The sequence below is a fragment of the Balaenoptera musculus genome, chromosome 15 (assembly GCF_009873245.2).
Source record: "Balaenoptera musculus isolate JJ_BM4_2016_0621 chromosome 15, mBalMus1.pri.v3, whole genome shotgun sequence".
NCBI classification, from domain to species: Eukaryota; Metazoa; Chordata; class Mammalia; order Artiodactyla; family Balaenopteridae; genus Balaenoptera; species Balaenoptera musculus.
The window spans coordinates 18713707-18736605 of NC_045799.1; the positions used below are offsets into that span (position 1 = coordinate 18713707).

The 22899-nt window shown below is 47.6% G+C and overlaps 1 protein-coding gene across 1 annotated transcript in view; it reads left to right on the forward strand.

Annotated features, from left to right (window-relative positions):
• CHD6 (chromodomain helicase DNA binding protein 6) overlaps positions 1-22899 on the forward strand; it is a 205449-nt gene that overhangs the window by 177549 nt on the left and 5001 nt on the right. The window contains 9 exon segments of the mRNA XM_036825224.1: positions 6907-6967; positions 7681-7897; positions 9462-9670; positions 10789-12372; positions 15197-15348; positions 15740-15946; positions 16957-17409; positions 19036-19230; positions 20200-20319. Of these exon segments, the coding sequence (XP_036681119.1) occupies positions 6907-6967; positions 7681-7897; positions 9462-9670; positions 10789-12372; positions 15197-15348; positions 15740-15946; positions 16957-17409; positions 19036-19230; positions 20200-20319 (3198 nt within the window).

The window sequence follows — 22899 nt, forward strand, 5'->3', positions numbered from 1 at the left end:
GAAGGAAGTTGGGTTTGGTCTTGACAATTAAAATCTGAGCTCTGCCATTCTGGTAGAAGCTCTGCCTAGCTTCTACAGTTACTTTCTTTGTCTGGAATGTGGGATGTGTTTTCCCATGGAAATAACTTGAGTACCAAAGAAATGAAAATAGTACCTTAAATTCATATGTAAATTTACTCTTTCCAAAGCACTTTTCCCATTTGTTTCAGTTGATCCTCACCTCAGCCATGTGAAATAAGAGCTTCAGGTGTTATTGCCCTCATTTGAGAGCTGGGGAAATTCAGGCCCAGGAAGTTAAAGGACTTTGCCAGATTCTCACAGCTACTAGATGATAGAGTTCAGACTAGATATTCTGGCTTTTTTTTTTTTTTTTCTGATCAAATATTCTTTTCATAGTCAAGAGAGTAGGAAGTGTTTTAGCTGTACGTACACACCCCTTCTTCCATCAGCAACCTCTCTGAAAAGGCAGCCCCCAGACCAACCGCAGGCCAGACCCAGCTCTGAAAGCTGTTCATAGTAAAGTTCACATGCTTAACTTCAGTCTTGGAGAGATCTGGGCACTGAAGTGGGAGTTGTGGCAGAATTGGTAAAATAACTCAAGTTCCCTTATAGTATGGTTAAACTCCTCTGGAACTACGTTTTTTTTTAATTCATTTATGAAAGTAATGCCTGTATTATTTATTTTGCTCTTCAGATCCCTAAAACCTGGGCTGTAGAATATAATCAAAAGCAGAAGGAATGGGGAGTGCCTTCTCCGAAATTTTGAGGTGAACAGATTATAAACAGATTAAGATGGACTTCTAGTCCGTGTGCTAGAGTAACCAACGTAGAGGAACAGCCAACGTCTGAATCAAGCCTGCTCCCCCCACCCCGCCCCTTGTGCTGAAGACACTGGTTGGGTGTTTCCTTCTCCCAGTTCTGTTCTCGGGCAGATCAGCAGGTTAAGGAAGCCCAAAGAGCGTATCATCCATCACTAAGTTAATTCATCTGAATTAAACAGACCTGGGCATAGGAGGGGGCCTGGTCGGTAGATGGGAGAATCTCAGCATTGCAAGGATCCTAACGCATGTCTGCATGGCCTCGGTGTTCCATCCCTTCTATGACATCGCTGTGGGGTCATTCCAGGCAGGTGTAGGTGCTTCCAGGAATCCAGGAAGGGAAAGGGGGAAATGTGCTGTCTTCCAAGGAAGCCCATTTCATTGTTGGATGATATTTCCTTATTCTGACCCAGAAATCTGACTCCCAGTTGGTTCCATCGACTCTGTCTAGTTTTCTTCTGGTCCTGCAAAGAGCAAAACTGTTCTTACTTTCCTCTCCGATAAGACTAAAAAGTTTTGAGACCAACTAGCTCCCGTAATCTCTGTCTCTTTTCACGTGAAGTATCCCTAATTCCTCTTTCTTTCTTCGTATCATGTTGTCTCCAGACCCCTTGCTACTCTTGTGCCTTCCAGAGCTCACTGTACTGTTGTCCTCTTCACACGTGGCCGTTGGAGAACCACAGAATGTTAGAGGGACATGTGAGATGATTAGTCTACTCCCTTCCCCCACCCTCTCTGTTTAATACCAGTAGAGCTTTTGATTGGTAAACAGTTGCAGCTAGAGTCAGTGGACATGCCTTCTAAAGCAGTTAGTCAAAAAGTTTACTTGTGTTTGGGATGGTCTAGAGCCTAGAATGGTAAAGGAGATCGTTCTCTATCAAACCTAGTATGCAGGGAGGTTACCATCTCCTTTAACTGAGATAGTAATAAGTAACGGCCCAGCTCTGCCTGGTGTAGTCCTTGTGTCCTAACCAGCAGTCTGTCCTCGCTCTGCAGCACGTCCTACAGCAGGTGCTCTCTGTAAAAGGAGGGTGAGGTCATATGCACAGTGAAGTAGGAAGCAACTCCTGCAGGGAAACTTAATGCCTAAAATGGTCAAATCCCACTATAAGAAAAGTTCAGTGAGGAACTGAACAATGACTCTTTTCTTATGAGTTGAGAGTTTGAGGGGTCTCTGAACTCAAATAGTGATATTTGAATGTAGATGGAGTACTTCCACGCTTACAAAGCACGTTTCCCCTTCAGTTAGGCGTTGTTCTTATCCCCATTCTAGACGGGGGAAGCTCAAATAGTTTTAATGAGCTGCAAAAAAAAAGTCATACTCGTCAAGAGCAGTGTCTGCCTGCTCACATCTTTTTCTAAATCCTGCAGTCTTTCCATTATAAAATCCTTGAATTTTGTGTTAATGACATTTGATGTGTATCTACTTTCTACATGAAATTTATGAAGGTAGTAGGATGCTTGATTTTTCTGCAAAATGAAAACTGCTGTGGGATTTTTTTTAACTGCGCCTTCATGCATCCTGTTACCTCTACACAAAGAGTTCTTATGTTCTCCTGGTGAACTCCTGTGTCCTTCAATCTGAAGCTCAAAAGTCACCTCTCAGATGTCTTTCCCCTACCTGATTTGGCCCATACAGAGTTGGTGACCCTTTGTGGTTTTTCCACTGTGTTTAGGAGCACTCATCACACTGCATGGCCAGTATTTATTTTATGTCTCTTGTGATGGCCAGAATGTGGGCTCTAGAAGGATAAGGACTCCATCCTTCCCATTGTCAGAGCTCCTGAACCCAGCACAGTTCCTGGCAAACAAATGTAGGAAGGCAGCTCATCGCCGCTCTGTTGGCCCTGGGGTTTTGTAAGGGCTTAGAGGAAATTCCCTGGGTCTGCAGGTCTGTGCTGCCGCCCCACTGCCTCCACCCACACCCAGACCAAAGAGGGGAGGCAGCCGGGCCTGGAGGAGCAGCCACAGGCAAGGGGGATCTGCTGTTCTCAGATCAGGAAACAGCCCTGCATCCTCGGCAGAGAAGTGCCACGCGGGAAGCTAAGTTACTGTTAGTGACTGACAGTGCATTTGATTCAGCCAGGTGTATCTTCAGCCACCGGAGGCAATAGAGCGCAGTGGTTAGAGCTCCTCGTCTGGGGTTAGGGCTTCTAGGTTTGAATTCCATCTTCACCACTTAATAACTATATGTAGTATTAGATAAGATTATCAACCTCTCATTCTACAATTTCCTTCTGTCTAAAAATGGTCATTTAGCCATTTAGAATGAATAAATGAAAAACGCACATGAAGTACTCAGTATAGTTAGTATCTGGCCATTTATTTACCTGTAGACTTTTGTTGTTATTGCTGCTGTTTTCCACTGTGTCATGAAGCTATCCTTAGAGAGCACACTTCAGTTGAAAGATAGAAATGCTGAAGGATCCTCCAGCAGTTGGGCCTGTACGTGGGTATCTCCTCGGTACTGGCTGCCGTATGTCGGGCATTTGCTTTGTGCCAGCGTTTGGTTAAACACTTTGCATAATCAACTCATTTGTGCCCCACGATCACCCGTAAAGTACTATTATCTCCATTTTGCAAATGAAGAAATGAGCTTGAGAGAGGTCGAAACAACTTGCCCAAGGCCAGAGAGCAGTGGCCTGTCAGACTGCAAACACAGGCGTGCTCAAGATGGAGAAACGGCAGGTTGGAACTAATCCGTTGCCCTTGCTTTGACAGTCTTACTTGTCAGCACTCTCTGGGACCCTGCACTTGGGAATGATTGATTCATACTTCTTCTGAGATGAATATTTCTTTCAGATTGATTCGCAGAGGCAGAAACTAGGATACTACATGTTCACCTGCAGACTTCAGAGGCAGGGCTTTCCATGTGCTCCCTGCAATACCGGTCTGTCACACTCACATTAAATTGGTTATGTGACCACAAGATGATGACATCTTTTTCACTTCGGCTGCTGCTAAGCCAGGTCTTCTCCTTTCTGTCAGTGATAGAGAGGGGACCTGCCATCCAGAGAGGGCAGGAGACAGAAAGGCACTTACGGCTTCCAGAATCTTTGCTTACTTGAGGGTTTGCCTAAGGCCAACAGAAACTGTTAGGGAGGGTGGAAAGGAAGCCCGGATGGCGGGTGTGCCTGCCTCACACCAAGCCCGGAGCTGCCCCTGTGGATTCGGTGCCCACGGCAGCCGCACATCCCTCGTAATAAGGAGCCGTGGTAGCCCTGGCGCCAGACCCCACATCTCATAGGCTGTACAGCATTTCTCAGTCTAGACGTGTCTATAATTACAACTTTCAGCATTCTAAGGGTCTTCATGGGTACTCTAAGAATACCCAAAAATGTTCTCTATGGCAGGAAGGATGGAAGGCATGGTTGTTGGTTTTTGCTTGCTTTTTAACCACCTAAATAGTGGGAAAGTTTGCTTTGGCATATTTAAGTGTCACTTCAGAATGGTGCAGTAGATCAGCTTGAAGTTTCTTCTCTTCACTGAGAAGAAGAGACACTTCTTCTATTCTTCTTCACACTATTACATGGGCAAAGAAGAGAGATTAAGCTAGTGTTCTCCAATTCTAAATATGTTGCACTCTCTAAATCAGATTTTCAGCCGGGACTCTCTTTTTGTTCTTTTTTGGGCAGCTCAGTGGTTACAGTATATAGGTTCTCATCAGACTGCTGTGTTCGAAACCCAGCTCTGCCCCTTGGTAGCCATGTGACCTTGGCAGGTTACAGAACTTTCTAGGGCTTGTTTTCTGCCTCTGTAAAATAAGGATAGTCATACTTTCTACCTGGGGAAGCAGTGCTGATGACCAAAGGAGATAAGCCATGTAAAGGGTTTTGCACAGCAACACGTAGTTCTCGGTAACGTCAGCTCTTACCACTATTCTAGTAAGAAAGAAATGCATTCAGAAAATGAACCCCTGCCCCTCTGCCTTTCTCAGGTCCTTCCCCGCTATTAGGGGCCTAAGAGAGTGGTTTGAATTTTAACTATTGCCAGTCATAGGTGTCTGTCCATCCCTCCTGAACCGAGGTACTGCTCCCCTGGGCTGTGTCCCAGTTTTCTGTGAAGGACCAGACAGTAAATATCTTAGGCCTGGGGGCCAGTAGAGTCACATCTTCTTCACCTCCTTCTCTTTCTCCCCCTCCTGCTCCTCCCTTCCTTCCTCCTCCTCCTCTTCTTCTTCCCTTTAAAAACCATTCTTAGCTTAAGGGCCACACAAAAACAATCTACAGGCTGCAGATTGCTGACCCTTATTCTGACAGAACCTGACCCTGCGCTCCACCATGGCCGAAGTCATGAATCCTGGGGTTATTCTCGCCTGTCATTCAGCTCAAAAGACGCAGGTCAGGAAAACAGTAAGAGGGCTTCCCTGGTGGCGCAGTGGTTAAGAATCCGCCTGCCAATGCAGGGGACATGGGTTCGAGCCCTGGTCCGGGAAGATCCCACGTGCCGTGGAGCAACTAAGTCCGTGTGCCACAACTGCTGAGCCCATGTGCCGCAACTCCTGAAGCCCGCGTGCCTAGAACCCGTGCTCCGCAACAAGAGAAGCCACCGCAATGAGAATTCCACTCACCGCAACGAAAAGTAGCCCCTGCTCGCCGCAACTAGAGAAAGCCATGCACAGCACCGAAGAACCAAAGCAGCCAAAAATAAATAAGTTTGTAAAAAAATCAATAAAAAGTAAAGTTAGTTTTTTTTTTTTTTTTCCAAAAGGGGAAGAGGAGGAAATGAGGAGTCTTTTTTTTTTTTTTTTTAGTTGATTGATTGATTGATTGCTATGTTGGGTCTTCGTTTCTGTGCTAGGGCTTTCTCTAGTTGCAGCAAGCGGGGGCCACTCTTCATCGCGGTGTGCGGGCCTCTCACTATCGTCGCCTCTCTTGTTGCGGAGCACAGGCTCCAGACGCGCAGGCTCAGCAGTTGTGACTCATGGGCCCAGCCGCTCCGTGGCATGTGGGATCCTCCCAGACCAGGGCTCGAACCCGTGTCCCCTGCATTAGCAGGCAGACTCTCAACCACTGCGCCACCAGGGAAGCCCCTAAAGTTAGTTTTGAAAAAAGAAAAAAGAAAATAAGATAGGTGGGAAAATGGGTGAAATACGTGAAAGGGGATTAAGAAGTACAGACTTTCAGTTATAAAATAAGTCACGGGGATGTGATGTACTGCATCGGGAATGTAGTCAGTAATGTTAGAATAACTTTGTGTGGTGACAGATAGAAAGTACACCCATGGTGGTGATCATTTCTTAATGTATAAAGATATTGAATCACTGTTTTACACCTGAAACTAATACGATGCCGCAAGTCAACTTTACTTCAGTAAAAAAAAAAAAATAAGTTTTTGTGTTAAAAATGGGGTAAGTTGAAGACTCGCACTGTCTCTTCGCCCACATCCAAACTCCCACATGCTTTGTGTATAAGGAGCCTTTGAAGTTCCATTCCTGAGACCAAGAAAGGCTTCATAAAGGAATCCATTAGAGCCAGGTTGACATATACTCCAACTTGGATAAGCTCTGTGCCTGTGATATTACTTCAGATTCTGAGCCTCAGATCATGATTTTAATTTTAAATTCCTGGAGGTTTGTGCCATCAGGTCTCCTGTCTGGAGCAGTCATGTTTTAGGAAAATAGCGTCTATTGCTGTGAAGTAAATGAAGCATAATGAACATGAGCATGACAGTTTTTCACAGCAAAAATCCAAAAATGCAGGCACATGCTTTGTGAAATGACAGTATTAGACTGCAAGTGATGATAGTAAAGCAAATATTTAATTCTCAACTAAAATAGTGCGTGTAAAATGTAGTTGCCAGGGGAGCATGCCAGTTCATCATTCTTAAAGCTAATTCTCTACGGGCAGAATCATTCCACACAATTCCAGGGGGAAAAATGCTTATTTTAAATAAACTGCTTTCTGGCTCTTTTAAGACTGTGCATAAGTAAGCTTTATTCATCAGGGACCATCTTGATCTTTGAGATGTTCTTGGGCAGGGGATGTCTCTTGTGCATCTTTACTCCTTCTGTGTTAGGGACTGGGTTTCTGACTTGGTTTCTTCAGAGCTGCAGTTTTGCTGATGGCATGACTTCATTTATCCCTAGGAGAGTTCCAGTGATGGAGGTGATGGCATTTTTGGTGAAAAGAAGGATGACAGCCGGGCAGGTGAGACTGTGTCCTTCTGAAGGCAAAGAGAAGTAAGGTCCCTGTTTGTAGTTATCCTAGAGTTCATGTGTAATAAAAAAGAAAAAAATGCTGTTTTTTAAGGAGGCTCTTTTTAAAAGCCAATTAAGTTGACCTTCATCAAGCTCTGCGGGAGTCACACAGGGAGCGTTAATGTGGCTCTGGCCAGCTTTCTCCACCTGGCACTGAATTCAACAGTGAAATAAAGTCAGGATGGAGTCTGAGAGATAAAAAGGAATCGTGGTTTCAGTGATTTTTTTTTTTTCTTTTGAGAAAAGTTAGGGGTATTTGGTTTGTTTGTTTTTCTGAATTCAAACTTAACGGAGGCTTTGATGTTTGGAAGGCCCAGCTACACAAAAGCCTGTAGTTCTAAATGGAGACGGCCACAGAGCGTCCACTTAAGCCGATGCCTTAGAGCAAGGCCCTTGAGTCAGTTCTGCCCCCACAGACAGGCATATTTGTACTGGAGAGAGAGCAGAACCCACCACACCTAAAGCTGCTTCTAAAGTGCAATTGCAGCCTTTCCAGCTGTGCCTAGCTTCCGAGCCGATTGTTGAACAGCAGCTACTTGCATTAAGGTTACTGCGTCAGCTTTAGTTTTCTTTAAACGAAGGGGAAGAACAACTACCAAAAAACCCAGTTGCCTTTGTTTTAGTTCTGTTTGTAAATACTAATATCCTCACTGATGTTTGAAGCCCAGGATGGCTCCGACCCAGACAAATCACCCTGGCCAGTTTCGTCTGCACTCACAGCTCGTCTCCGACGCCTGGTCACCATTTACCAGCGCTGTAACCGCAAGGAGCTCTGCCGGCCTGAAATCCTGGGACCAGGAAACCAGGGATACTGGGTCCAGGAAGAGATGTTCCGGAGATCCTCAGAGATGGATCTCATCAACAAGGAAGCCCAAAAGAGGTAAAAAGCCAGTGACCAAAAGGGCGTGCTGAGCTGCCCACTGGGTAAAGGTGACAAAGGGAACCCAGCAGCTGGAGGGCAGGTGTGTCCAGTGTTCTCATATGGAGTCAGGTTGTCTCTAGAGTGAATTAAATCCAGCCTCCGACTGCAGTGGTGTTTTCGTGCTGACTGGGGAGTCTGGTGATATCTAGGACACCCTCTGTTCACAGTTCCCAGACTTGTGTGATTTTCCAACCTTACCCTCTTCCCTAAGTTAGACCCCAGTCTCTGGGGATGTGATTTAAACACCACACTAGCATGTATCAGATCATATTCTTTCAGCAGCAAATGCATTGAAGTTGTCTTATTGTAGCCAACAGTCCTTATCAAGCCTTTGAGAACAATAAGTACCATAAAATGCCAGCCCAGAAGGAAGGAGTTATTTGCCCATCTGAGAATTAAGGTAAAAATGTCTGCCTAAGGCCAGCACAGGCTAAGAATGATGCCATGAGAGCAAATCAACAAAGCTGCTGTTCTTTGAGTCTTTATATCTCTCCATCCTTTTGATGTAACATCCAGTGAATTAAAAGAATACCACATAGTGAATTCAATTATTGATACTTCTGTATACTCCTGACTTTATGAAATTTGGTAATTCAGGGAGTAGATTTCTCCCATCTAGCTCCAAAGAAAGAACCAGAGCCCCTTCTTCCCTGCTTCTCACTCTTCCACTGACCCTCTCACCTGACTCCTAGCTGACTGCCTCTGGGGGTGGCGAGTACCGTGCCCAAGAGCCCCTGGTAAAGACTACAGTGGTATATAATAATCCATTTTCCTTAAGTCATTATCTTAATCCTGCGGGATATAAAATCTAGAGAACCTTCATGTCCTAGGAAAGATTATCGTTGTGGGCAACCTGCCTACGTAAGACCAGGAAGAAAGCCAGTGTGAGATATGGGAGTCAGGGAGGTGGGTGGCTGAGGTAGTCTCTTCCCCGCTCTGGACCAGTTTCTCCATCTGTAAAATGAAGGAAGTGAATTTCATGGTTTGAAAGGTCCCTCCAGGATTCTGTGATTCTCCGTTGTCGTACGGCAGAATGTTTAAGCATATAGAGTACTTTTAAATTAAAATCTTTGTCTCCCACAAGAGGAAATGAACTAGGTAATTTGTAAAATTAATGAATCAAGGGGACATCCCTGGTGGTCCAGTGGTTAGGACTCCGCGCTTCCACTGCAAGGGGCGCAGGTTCAATCCCTGGTCCGGGAACTAAGATCCCGCTGAGCAGGATGGCCAAAAAATGCTGCACAGTACGGCCAAAAATAATAATGATAATAAAATAAAATTGATGAATTAAGATCTCAAGTACGCACACATGATTTGAAAGTGGTGGTAGGCTGAGGGTCTGTTTTGTTATCAGCCACTCCACCCAACTCAACTTGAATAAAAATAAACAATAAAATAGACCAGCTCTGCCTGCTCTCTTGACTTCCTGGGCTCTCCCAAGTAGGTGCTCAGTAAGTAGTTGTTGGCTTTTTTTAACTGAAAAAGAAAACAGCTCACTCTCCTTCTCTGATTCCCTCTCCAGGTGGACTAGGAGAGAGCAAGCAGACTTCTACAGAGCAGTGTCTTCCTTTGGTGTCGTTTATGATCAAGAAAAGAAAACCTTTGACTGGACGCAGTTTCGCATCATTTCCCGTCTGGACAAGAAGTCGGACGAGAGCCTGGAGCACTACTTCTACAGCTTCGTGGCCATGTGCCGCCACGTCTGTCGTCTGCCAGCCTGGAAGGATGGTGGTGAGGGCACTCTCTGTCACTGTATCCCAGGTGGGGCAAGGAGAGAACATGCTAATTTTCAAGGTACAGAGTCAGGTATAACTATAGACGCGGAGCCGACGTGATGAACTCAGGTAAAGACCAGTGGGTTTTCACAAATCCACGGACTTCTAATTGGGTCCACCCTCATAAAATAAAATCTCTCTCCCAAAATGATGTGATTCCAACGAAAATTGAAATTCAGATTAAAATGTCACAGAAATATTAAGAAACTACTATTAATTACCTTTTCCAAAGTGTGCTTTTTTTTTTTTTTTTTTAAGTCTCACAGAATTATCCTACTATGAGCTTTGCACTTTCCTTAGATTAAATCTTAAATGTTGTCTCATGTGTTGACTTGTAGCTATGGAAAACTAGCGGCTGTCATTTAAACTCCCTGGGCTCCACTAGAGACCTTGTCTAAGAAATTTCTTCCTGGTTGGAATTTGCAGCAGCTTCCTCCTTGTCCCTCTTCAGTCTCGTACTCATAGATTAACTCGCTCTGGACCATATGACTGTATTCTGGGAAAACTGAAACAAATGTCGAGCCTATTCAGTGTGGGTTCTGGGCTGGCGGCAGCATGTACAGACACCCCACCTTCTGCCCGCGTGTGGCACAGTTAGGCTGTTTTCATTAAAGCCAGGGAGCTGCATAGATCGGAAAGATCTGGACCTCGGAGTCATGCTGACAAGACCTGGACTGGAGTCCTGGTTCTGCCACCTTGAGCAAGTTAGCTTATCTGAGCCTCCTTCCTCATCCTTACACAAGGGTAATGATGGTATAGCATAGAGTTCTTGTGAGAACTAAATAACAGCCGTAAAGTACCTAGTTAGAAGGTACCTAGTCCATGCTTATTGACCGGGAACTAATATTTCCAGAACTGGAGTTTTCAAGCTCTTCTTTCCCCTTCACTGGTCTGTCCGTGTTTCATAAAAACCTTCCCTTCTCTTTCAGCTTTTCATTTTAGTGGGGCCACTAAGGCCCTGCCTTGCTGAGGACCCAGGGAGTCAAACTATAAGATCAAAGATGCAGGCACTCAGGTGGGCAGGAAGTGTCCAAGGGCCACCTTAAGTGACAGGCTCTGTGTTCACCTTTGCAGGCCCCCCAGATCCCAGCATCTGCGTTGAACCCATCACTGAAGAGCGGGCCGCGAGAACCCTGTACCGCATTGAACTGTTGCGGAAGGTCCGGGAGCAAGTGCTGCAGTGTCCTCAGCTGCACGAGCGCCTTCAGCTCTGCAGGCCCAGCCTCTCCCTCCCCGTCTGGTGGGAGTGTGGAAAGCATGATCGGGACCTATTGATCGGCACTGCCAAGCACGGGCTGAACCGCACCGACTACTACATCATGACCGACCCCCAGCTGTCCTTCCTGGACGCCTACAGAAACTACGCCCAACACAAAAGAACCGACCCCCAGGCTCCAGGGAGTCTCTGTTGCCTTTACCAGACCAACTCCAAACTGTATGAATCTCTTGCATATACTCAAATGAGCAGGACTTCCGAGTCCCTTGAAAATGAACCTGAGAATCTAGTGAAAATAGAAGGTAGGGATGATCATCTTGGTCCACCTCGGGGCAGCTTATCTGACATGACTTGTGAAAACTTTATTTCTAAAGTTCAGGATGTCATTTCCATCACCCATGATGAGAGTCTGCTGCCTGAGTCCTTGGAGAGCATGATGTATGGTAAGAAAGCACTAAACCAGGAGCCAGTCTCTTTTCAGGAGAGCCCAGGTACCAATACTGAATCCAGACAAGATGCCGTGGCTGTTGCAACAAGCAGAGATGGGAACTTCCAGCTTGGTGGCCACGAGGCAGAAATAGCCTCAGGCCCCTCTTTTATGGATACATTAGAAGCAGGAGTAGCTCAAATGAACATTAAAAATGGAAAACATTTGCTGGTGTCTCTTTCACAGGAAGGGGAACTCTGCTGCAGCGAGGCAGGGCAGAGGCCTGAAAGCCTTGGGCAGCTGGAAACCAAATGCATAGCCTCCCCTTCCTTGGACCAAGGAAATGAGAGCGGGTTTGTTGACATGTGCAATCTGAGTGTCTATGACTCCAAAAGAAACCTGTCATCAGATCAGCAGTTGATTGATTTATTAGAATGCAAAAGTTTAGAAAGTAAATTGATTTTGGGTCGGAACCACAGTGATGAGGAGGAGGAAGAGGAGGAAAATGAGGAGGAAAACCTAGACCTGGCCGCAGGCATGCGGGAAAGGCCGGAATTGTCGCCTCTTACCGAGCCCACTGCTCGTATGGCAGGGGAGAAGAGCCTCAGCGGCTTTCTTGTGGACGAAGCCAAGAAAGGAAGCCTGGAGGCCAGAAGCCAGCATCCCGGACCGCAGGGCGCTTTTCTTCCCGCAGCCTGTCAGTGTCACTGCAAACACATGGAGAGGTGGACGCAGGGCCTCGAGAATGACGAGTTTGAAGTGGAGAAACCCCAGGGTTACAACCCAGACCCATACAAAAGCAAAGCCAATAATGTCACACTGGGGGGCAAGCTCACTGCTCTTCCACCAGAGCTGTTTCAGGTGAAGCAGGAACTTTTGAAAGAACCCTGGAAAGAAAGTGCAGAAGGGAAACAAGGTTTCCCTACGTATCTCGAAGGGAGTGAACTCAAGGCGGAAGACGTGGATTTTGAGAGTAAAGATGATTATGATAGAGACGGGAACTGCCAGAGTCAAGGTACAGTGTGTGGGGTCTTGTATTTTGGATAAGCCAGTTCTCGCAAGACAGGGAGGGCAAATGTGTTGTGGAGGGGGGGGTGGTGGTGTTAAGGGTTTTACAGCTTCTGAAAGGGACCTGCTTACACTCACCGTGTGGTTTAAAAGCGAAGGTCACAGGCCTTGGTCTGAAAGTGAGGCAGAGTAGCTTAACTCTGATCATTCCAGAAAACTGAGGATGATTGTAGACAATCGTAGCACCTTGGCTGTGTCAGCTGCGTGATTTGGGCAGGGGCTGTGTGCTGTTTTATGATAGATGCCAGATACAGTGTCGAGGGGAAGGAATTCGTTCTTGCACCAGGTAAAGTGCTACAAACTGCATTAAAGTAGAACAGCAGGGAATGCCAAGAACCTGCAGTGTTAACGGAGGTGCAGGTAATTTTTCAGAACACCACAAAACTACAAATAAACGTGATCTTTATTAAGGTGAGCCAAGACTGTGCCCTTTATTCACGTGTTTGTCAAAACCCTGTGTTGTAATGTCGGTACATTGGGTTGAGATTCCTTTAAGTAACTCAACAGAAATAAGAATAACCAAATTACATGCCACTCAATAAAAAATGCAAATAGATTTGATCTTTTTAAATAGGGAAATCTTAGGTAAGGAAGGGATTTTAAAATGTTAATCTAGGTGACCCTGAGATTTGTATATGCTTTGCAGGAATATGAATACAGTGATTAGAGATCCTGAGCCAACAACAAATGGGTCTTAACTTTTTCACTGTTGTCTTTATGTCATCAGACCCAAGAGGACATATTAGGGTGAACAAAAGATAGTTCTGTTTATCCGTGTCAAAAAAACAAAAAATAACCTGCAGGTGCCTGGCCTGGTGCCAGGGGCCGAGTGATGCTCAGGGATGCAGGCAGGCCGGCCCCTCCCCCCAGGACGGTGACTTCATCTAAAGAGGGAAACCCTGCCTTGGGTTGTCCCACTTCCTTTTTACTTCTGAACTCCCACCTTTGGTTTTAGCCTCGTGATAACTTGGGAAAGGTTTTGAACCCAAATTAAAATGTACACACCAGCCAAGCTGAGGACATAGAAACTGAACTGAAAGGAGCTTCATCGGCCTGTGGCCCCAGCCGACCCAGGAGGAGCCAGCCCAGACCTTGCCCCAGGCCACGAAGGGTCCCTGCCACGTGTGGAATTACATGTATACATTGTTCTTGGAACTCTGTTGTGGGGGAAGTCAGCGAGTACTCAGTTCTGGGCAATGTAGACAGTCCAGTGAGGATGGGCTAGAGGAGAGCTGTGCTGGCCTGGACTTCCTCTGGTGGCCGTGGCATCCGGCTGGGCTGGGCTGGGAGACAGCAGTGAACTTGATAGGCTTTGGTGAGCATTGCGCACACTCGCCCGGGGTGGGGTTCCTAGCACCAGTGCTTTTAAAGACGCTTTGACAGACCCCAGGGGGCTCCTCCACACATGAGATGTGGGAGAGGTGAGGCAGAGGGGGTTGCCCTATTTCTGAGGATGGAGCTCGGCCACTGAAGGAGCAGTAACTGGCACGGCTGTCAGGGCCAGCGCCCGGGCTCCTGGCTCCTTCTCCAGGGTTTTCCCTCACACAGCATTCCGCTTTTTTCTTAAAATTTAAGTTCAGCTTTTCTGCTTAAAGCCTTTCAGCGGTGCTCCCCATTGGATCTAGAATAAAATTCAAATTTTCTGTCCTGGCTTGCAGAGCCCAGCATGTTCCAGATGATCTGGCCCCTCTGCCTCATCTTTGTACTTTTCCCCCCGGGTATCTCAAGTCCCCTTCCCCCACTGCCTCCTCATCTTCCTGGGTGGTCTCTCCTTTGAGAGGTCCTCTCTACCAGCCTTCCCTTCTACCAGTCGGTTTTTCCCTCTTATTCCCTATCATGACACCTTGTTTCTTTCCCTTTACGGCCCTCACCCTGGTTTATAATTTAACTATTCATTTATAATTATTGCATTTTCCCAACTGTCTTTCCCTCATGGAGCTGTAAGAGCCTAGAAAGCCAGGGCCACATCTGTCTTGTTTATCCTTGAATCCCCTGGCCTAGCAAGGCCGTGCTCCTGGTGAGGGGCGGTGTGGGGGGGGGGGCGGGGTCTCTGCGGCCCCCTGGGAGACTTGTTGCACAGTCAAAAGTGAGACCACCACGTTTCAGAGGATAGACATTCCATGTCATTTCACCACGAAGGAGGTTCACAACTTTTCCTGGACGTTATGCTACACACAGTTCATTCCCTGTCATCTCCGTTAAGTGGATCTTTGAAGATCCATTTCACAAGTGATAGTAAACATTCACCACTGAAGACTGAAAGAATGAGTCACATTTCCATTTCTTTCCATCAGTGAAGTACTTTAAACGGTCTAGGTTTCTTTGCATCATTTTTTATATAAATCAGGTCTATTTTACCTTCGTTGTAAGTTTCAGGACTTTTCTTCCTTCGTCATTAATACCAGCCTCTTGCTGTGTTACATTTCCTACACTATCCCCACTTCTGTATCAGAGCATAATGTTCACGTTCCTCTCATCCACTGCACCAAACGGGAAAGCCTCTTTGCGGTCCTTCATCGCCGTTGGTGTTGTTTGGTTGTGTTTGCAAACTCTTATTGGATGACTTGCATGGGTAGCCCTAGAGCAGGTTGTGCCTTTATGGCTTAACCAACAGAGTGCTTCTGGAAATAGAAAGTATGGTAATTAATAATTCAATTTAAAATAAATTAGCACACACTGGGCTAATTAAAAAACAAGATCAGATGTCCTCATCTTTCAGATCACTACTATCTCCCGAGCGCCTAATTCATTTTTTTAACCTTCCTTCCTAGATTATCCAGGGAAATACTCTGAGGAGGAGAGCAAGAACTCGACCTCGGGCATCGTAGGAGACCTCAGGGACAGCCTGCAGGAGGCACGGGCTCCCACCATTGCTCAGCTGCTCCAGGAGAAAACCCTCTATTCCTTCTCCGAGTGGCCGAAGGTACCTCCCAGAGCCTGCATGCTCCACCCAGAGTATCCTCAGCTTTGAATCCTTTCCTTTAAACCTTTTAGAATATTTCTGAGAAACAGACTCAGACAAATGTTTAGTATCTTTAAAAGATACTAGTTATGTGACATTAAAGATATATGCGCCTAATTAGACCATAAGACAGAAGTGTCAGCTTATCTTCGTATTTACAGCGCTGTGGCTTTTAATCTTCATTGTCCAGACTTTACCATTTCTTTTAAGACTTGTAAAGTGAGTCCATTTGTGTGCGCCCTTTTCTAATCAATTCCTTCTGGTTAAAAAACTTGCCACTTGATTTCAAGGGATTTTGTGAATTTGGGTAACTTGGTACTTATTCCTCAGAGCTTTTGTTCTTTTTTTATAGGATCGCGTGATAATCAACCGCCTGGATAACATCTGCCATGTGGTGTTAAAGGGGAAGTGGCCCTCCAACCAGCAGTATGAGCCCTCGGCCGCGCTGCCCACCCCCGTGTTAACCAGCGGCGCTGGTCCCCGCAGCAGCCTTTCAGAGCCAGAGGCATCAGAACACGTCTTCAGCAGTGGCGCAGCGTTGGTGGCCCAGATGCAGAAGGTGAGGCTGTAAGAATGTTCTTGACCTTGAAACAAAGAAGGAGGACGCTTTGCACTTCTCGATTGGGTCATTCATTCAACAAATACTGAGTGGATAGGAATTTTTGTCTTTTTTTTTTTTGGGTCAAGCCATTAGTGTTCATTGAGGAATCTGGATTTTATCCTGTGGGCAGCAGAGGCTGTAGTTTTGGAGCGGGGAAGTGTGTGATGAAAGTGCGTTTGCAGCTCAACGGCAGTGGTGTGCAGGTTCATGGGAGATGGGGGTCAGGGAGGGGCTGTGCCTCCAGGGCTGGGAGGCAGGTGGGCATCTGAGGAAGAGGTAAGTTCTAGACCAGCTTAGTGGCAGAGTGGCTCCAAAGAAAGGGGGGGAGTTGGCTGGCGTGGCGTGATGACTGACGACTATATGAGGAAGGGGAGGCGTGAACGGATCGGGATGTTCAACACTTGAGGACTGAGAACGGTGGCAGCAGATAGAAATGAGAGGAGTCAAAGCAGGCATGAGTTTTATTTGTGGTTTATAAACTCAAAGGTCAAGTTTAAGGACGCGTGGTTATTAGCACACTAGCTCTCACTCTCAGCTGCACACTGGACTCTGCTGGGGACCTTGAGAAGCTCCGGATTCTGACTGAATTGGTCCAGGGTGTAGACTCGATATTGGCTTTTTTTTTTTTTTTTTTTTTTTTTAACTTCCCAGTTGATTCTGATGTACAGCTGAGGTTGAGATTCCCTAAACTATGATCTTGCGATTCCAGGTGTATAGTTCATGGACTCGCCGCTTTCACAGCATCTGGGAACTTGTTGGAAATGCAGAGACTCTCAGGCCCGCTGAAGTTGGATCTGCATTCTAACAAGCTGTCCAGGTGATTTAGTAGTCAAGTTCGAGAAGGTTTGAGTTAGAAGAAGTTCTGAGAAGGTGATCACTAGCCCCAAGGAAATGGGGCCTAGAAAGAGCTGGCATTCAGCCGCAGAGGTGGCGTTCAAACCTCTCTTGCCACATGTGTGTGTTCGCAGGAGAGCTTCTTGGCTTCAGTATTCACAAAGGATGAACAGAAGCACAGGCGTCCTTATGAGTTCGAGGTGGAGAGGGACGCAAAGACCCGGGGCCTGGAGCAGTTCCCCGCCACCCACGGGCACCCCCCCATCGTCCTCAACGGCTGGCACGGAGAGTCAGCGATAGACCTGTCCTGCCCATCGGAGGGGTCCCCGGGGGCCACATCCCCTTTCCCAGTGAGCGCCAGCACCCCTAAGATTGGGGCTATCGGTTCGCTTCAAGGAGCCCTTGGCATGGACTTGTCTGGGATTCTGCAAGCCGGCCTGATCCATCCAGTGACTGGACAGATCGTCAACGGAAGCCTCAGGAGAGATGACGCTGCCACCAGGAGGCGGAGAGGGAGGCGGAAGCATGTAGACGGAGGCGTGGACCTCATCTTTCTGAAGGAGCAGACACTCCAGGCGGGGATCTTGGTGGGTATATGAGCCACAAAGTACAAACATTGACCTCTGTACACTGAGCAACAAACCCTTCTTCCTCAGACACAGCACTTTTTGATTATGGATCTTTTATCCCTATTTCAATTGTCCTGCTTATTTTCTCGTCCTCAGTTGCTCTCAGTCTCTTTTAGAAATAGGTATTAGTCCATCGAGGGCCCTTAACCTGCATGCAACCTGGAAAAACGAACCAGGAGGTCTCACCATTTCACACAGTAGCAGCCCAGCCTCCAGTGTCTTGGAGCCACTGGTGATCCAAAGAGTAAAGCAGAAGCAGGGCTGTGTTTGCACCAGCGTTGTTCCAGGTCAGTGGGCTTTCCAGGAGCTGGGATTTGGGAATCAGGACGTCCTGAACATTAATCCTGGCTCTGCTGCTTGACCTGCTGGCCACCTTGAGCGCCCCCCTTTGCTCCTCTGTAAAGAGGGGGCTGCAGCTTCTACCACAGAGGGTCGCTGTGAGGCTTCCTGAGGTCACACTAAGGTGTTCTCAGCTCAGAGATCCTTGTAAACCACAGAAAAGGGCAGAAACTGCACACCTGGTCCAGAGAAGTCCCCTCAGACTTTGTTTAATGTGTCAAAGACCACTGACTTCTCTCTTTGTATTTTGATTTTTCCCATTTATTGAATTTTGAACTCTGAAACAGGAATCACGTTTCATGTTTTCTTACTTTAAAAGGAGTAATAATGAACAGTACTTACTGAGTGCCTTTGCCAGGCACTGCATTCAGGGTTTTACATGACTGTCCTGTGTGATTTTCACAAAAACCCTGTGAAGGTGTTGTTACTATTCCCATTTTGGAGATGAGCAAACTGAGGCTTACAAGCATTAAATAATTTGCCCAAGATTATCCAGGTGGTAAATGGCAGATCAGGGAACCAAACCAAGGACTTGGTTCTCTAGAGCCAGAGAGCTCTGCTGTATCGCTTGGTATATGTTTCCCTCTTAGACTTTCTATAGAATTTGGGAAGCTGAAATGACAGGTTCTTGCCCTGTCCAATCCTCCAAGTCTATAAGAAGGTTGTCTCATTTTTTAGAGGTGCAAAGCCAGTTTTCCTATAATGATTGTAGAATTCTAGTGGAAGAAGTGAAACTTTTTTCCTTGGCCTCAGAGTATTTTGAAAAATTTATTATGCAGATATTTATTTAGCACTGACATTGTACTTTATCAGCAGACCCCATATAGGCATTGGGAATACAGAGATGAGTAAGACAGGCTTTGGCAGTGTTGAGAGAGAACTACGTAAGGCAGCTGCAGTAAGGTACTTTCTGTTGTGTGAAAACCTGTGACGAGTGCTACGGGGGAGAGGAGCGGGGTGGCCGGTGTCGCCGGGACTGTCAGTGATGGTGACAAAGGCGGCAAGAGGGAACCTGAGCAGACAGGACGGTACGGAAGTCTACCGCGGAGACGAGAGGGGAGAGGAGCCGTCGGGTGGAGGGAACGCCCAACACGTCAGGAGCTTCTATGGGGGCTTGATAGTCAGGCACAGGCAGAGTCATGTTCTGGTGGGAAGATGCAAACAGCACCGTATGTGTTTTCCTTTGGGAAACTAGTTTTCATTCTGTCGTGATGAACTGCACGTACTTGTCTTCCCTTCGTCCAGGAGGTCCACGAAGACCCAGGGCAGGCCCCCCTGAGCACCTCACACCCTCCTGAAGGGCCAGTGCCTGCCACGTCGACCCCGGAGCCGGCCCCGGTAGCCGGCAGCCAGGCCGAGAAAGCCATTCCCAGCAAGAGCCTGCTGGACTGGCTGCGGCAGCAGGCTGACTGCCCCCTCGAGGTCCCCGGCTTCGGCGCGGTGAGTGTGTGTCGGTGCCGTCTGTGACACGGAGATGCTGAGGGGGGGCCGGGAGGACCAGGAAGCCTGAGGGAAGTCGGTGTCCACTGAGGACATCACTGTAAAGTGGGGGAAAACAGTTTAAATTCGGGTTACGTTTTCCAGCAACAGAAATTACAGCCCAAATCAGAATGCCATGCCGGAAAGTAGACGTGGAGATCTTACGAGGACAGAACTTGCCTCAGCTCAGCCCCCCCTTCCCCCAGATGATCCCATTCGTGAGCTCACAGAGAATTCTTTAGGTTGCATAAGCGCTGCCACTTCGTGGAAATGTTCCTGTGTATTCTTCTCAAGTTACTGCATCACCACTTTGAGGTGATGGATTAGTTTCAGTTACTGCTCAGGAACTTTTCCTCAGTTGCTTTTACTGCCTCTGCGCTCAGTCCTTCAGACTAAGAATCTGGAGGAGAGGGCTCCTGAGCTCCGAAATCGTCTCTTGGTTTTTCGTTTCTCATTTGCTCGTCAGCCCCACCACCACCTTTGTCCTGGGTACATCTCATTAGTAAGACGTGTCAGGAGAAAGCTCCCAAGGAAAGGAGAAGGATGCACTCACAGATGCACACCCTCCAGAGACAGACGAAGCCCGCCAAGTAGGGAGCAGTGAAGAGAGAATCCGAGAGAGTGATCAGGGGGAAAGCGGAGGGATTGAGCAGTGCCCTGGGAAACGGGTGGGTCAGCCAGGTGCTCTGGTCTGGAGGGCCAGGAGGCCCCCACAGGAGACGTGCCTTCCAGCTTGCTGCAGGAACACCGTGGCTTCGAGGACAGAGCCTGGCTGAGGGCCAAGGGGCTGTTCCCTTCAGCCTAACCTGACGGGTCCTGTGCAGAGGGCCATGAGCGAGAAAATAGCAAAACCAGCTGAGAGAGAACCACCCTCATCAGAAGAATCTGTGGCAGAATGTTTTGTAATGTTGGTTTCCATTTACCTCCTAGAATTTTTCAGACAAACCCAAGCAGAGGAGACCACGCTGTAAGGATACTGGAAAATTAGACGTCAGCTCCCTGAGTGGGGAAGAGAGGGTTCCTGCCGTCCCCAAGGAGCCAGGCCTGAGGGTAAGGAACACGGATATCGCGGTGGAGCCCGGCCTTACAGACTCAGAGACAAATCCCCAGCAGGGAAGGCGGTAGCCAGGCGACCTTACCAGGGGCACCAGGAGCTACACAGAAGGTTGATAAGCAGTGATAAGTGGTGTTGGGGTGTTTTCACCAGCAGCATGACCTCCGTGGTCGTTTGTTTTCAACCTTTACCTCCGAAACTTTTGGGTTAAGTCTGAACTTAAACCATTCCCAAAGCCTGATTCCCAACCCGCTCCCCCCGCCTCCCCCCCCCCCCCGCCCATTTTAGACAGTTCAGGGAAAAATACCTTTTAACCCTTATCAGGAGTCTGTTTCCAGTGTTTAACGAACTTCATTACTGGAAATTTTCATTTTCCAATCAAAGTTTTTCTGGCTACCATTTAAGACATTTCCTCCTATTCCATCCTCCCTGGCAATGAAAAACAGCTGACTCCAAGCAATGCCCTTTTCCTATTATAGAATCATGAGCCTGGAAACGACTTCAAAGACATCTGCAGATACTTGTAGTGGAATGAATCTGAGTTAATTATAGTTTACAGATGAGTACAAATTTGGAATAGAAAACTCGTAACCTCTAGGGGGCGGTAACATTTCAACCTGAAAATGTGTTGAGCTTGGGCAAATGATACACAAATGTGCCTTTAACCTCCTCAAAGTGCGCTCTGCCCAAATAGGGCGCTTCTGAGGATCCTCGTGGGGCTCTGCCCTCCCTGGGTTGTCCTCTGAACTCGCAGGCTCTCCTGACCGCCTTCCTTAGCGCTCTGCCAGCTACGGCTTTCCTGGGTATGAATTCCCTTCTTAGGGGGATTTCCTGGATGCCGTTTCTTTTTTTAATTCCAAGAGACCACCCACCCTAGTCATTTCCTGCTCGTTAAAGTTCCCAAGGAGCTTGTTTCTAGTTTGGTCGCCTGGAGGGTCACTCCTCCAGCAGCCCGACAGACACTGCCCTCGCTCATCCCCACACGCTGCCGTGGCCGCCGGGGAGGATGGCTGGGGCCCACTGCTTGTTAGAAGGGTTGTCGCGTTGGAAAAGCTGCCCTTTGCCCCCCTCTCTTGCTTTATCCTCGGGAACTCACACCTTAGACCCGCACGTGCTGTACAGACTGATTCCGCATCGGTTCTCATCCCTCTGTCTCTCTCGGCCCCACTCGCGGCCTCCCCTCGCTCTCCTTTTGTCAGGAGAGAACCCCAGTCCTTACTTGGTGGAGTCTCTGACCTCTTGGTTTAAGGACGTGGTTTCCCCCTCGACTTTCTCATTTCTTTCTACACGTCTAACAATTTCCCTCATGTTCTCTGGAAATTAACATTCATCACTCCCCTGCAAACGCTGACCCCCTGCCAGAAAACTCATTTCTGAGCTGTCCTTACGAGCCAGCCTCTTACCAGAGATGTGCTTTCCCTCCTTTGTTAAATGAACTCAGGCCCTGCCTTGGGGTCCTTTGCCTGCAGTAAGGCCTGAACAGAAAGCACGCATCTGCCTGGTCCTCGGGACTGCTCGGCCTTCCCGAGGCCCCTCCTGGGACCGGAGCCTCTGGGGCGTGCTGCGCTCTGTGTCCGTCCCCTAGACACCTTACCATTTCTTATAGAAACACATTCAGATCCCGCAAGGAACTTCTTCCTGCCTTTAGCCTCTTCTGCTGTGTGTGCCGCCAAGCCACACACACAGCATCACACGGGCTGCGGTCAGGCCGCGGGACTCGGCTTTAAGAATGCCCCCTGGGGGACTTCCTTGGTGTCCCAGTGGTAAAGAATCTGTCCTGCAATGCAGGGGACCGGGTTCGATCTCTGGTCGGGGAACTAAGATCCCACATGCCACAGGGCAACTAAGCCCATGCGCTACAACTACTGAACCCACGTGCCACAAACTATAGAACCCATGTGCCCTGGAGCCCATACGCCACAACTAGAGAGAAGCCCAAGCGCCGCAATGAAGATCCCGCATTCTGCAACTAAAGACCCGGCACAGCCAAAAAAAAAAAAAAGATGCCCGCCCAGTACATAGTGGTTGCTTATCATTAAATGTGTGTACGCACACGCACATGCCTCTTATTTTATATGTGAAGTTATGTTTGTTTTACATACTTGTGCGTAGTGGGGGGTTTTTTTTGCTTGTTTCTTGCTGAGCCATTTGACAGTAAATTGCAGAGATGACATGTCACCCCTAAATACTTCAGCATGTGTCTCCTGAGAATGTTTTCCCCCATCACTCTTACCACCATCACACACGTCATTATTAGTAATATCTTGTAGCTAGCCCATATTCCGATTACCCCACTTGTCCCAGAAGTGTCTTTCAGGGCTAGTTTTTGTTTTGTTTTGTTTTGTTTTTAGGATTTTTAAACCAGGGTCCTCATACTGAGTTTGGTTGTTAGGCCTCTTTCCACTCAGGGAATGTTTGTTGGCCGAGCCTACTCACCTTCCTGGGAGGAGTAAGGAGGTTTTGGTCACCACCTCCTTCTCTGCCTCCGCCCAGGAGTGAAGTTTTAGAGCTGGAACGCGCAGGCTTTGGAATAAATGCTGTCGTGTATTGGTGAAGAAAGATGTTCTAGGGTTGGA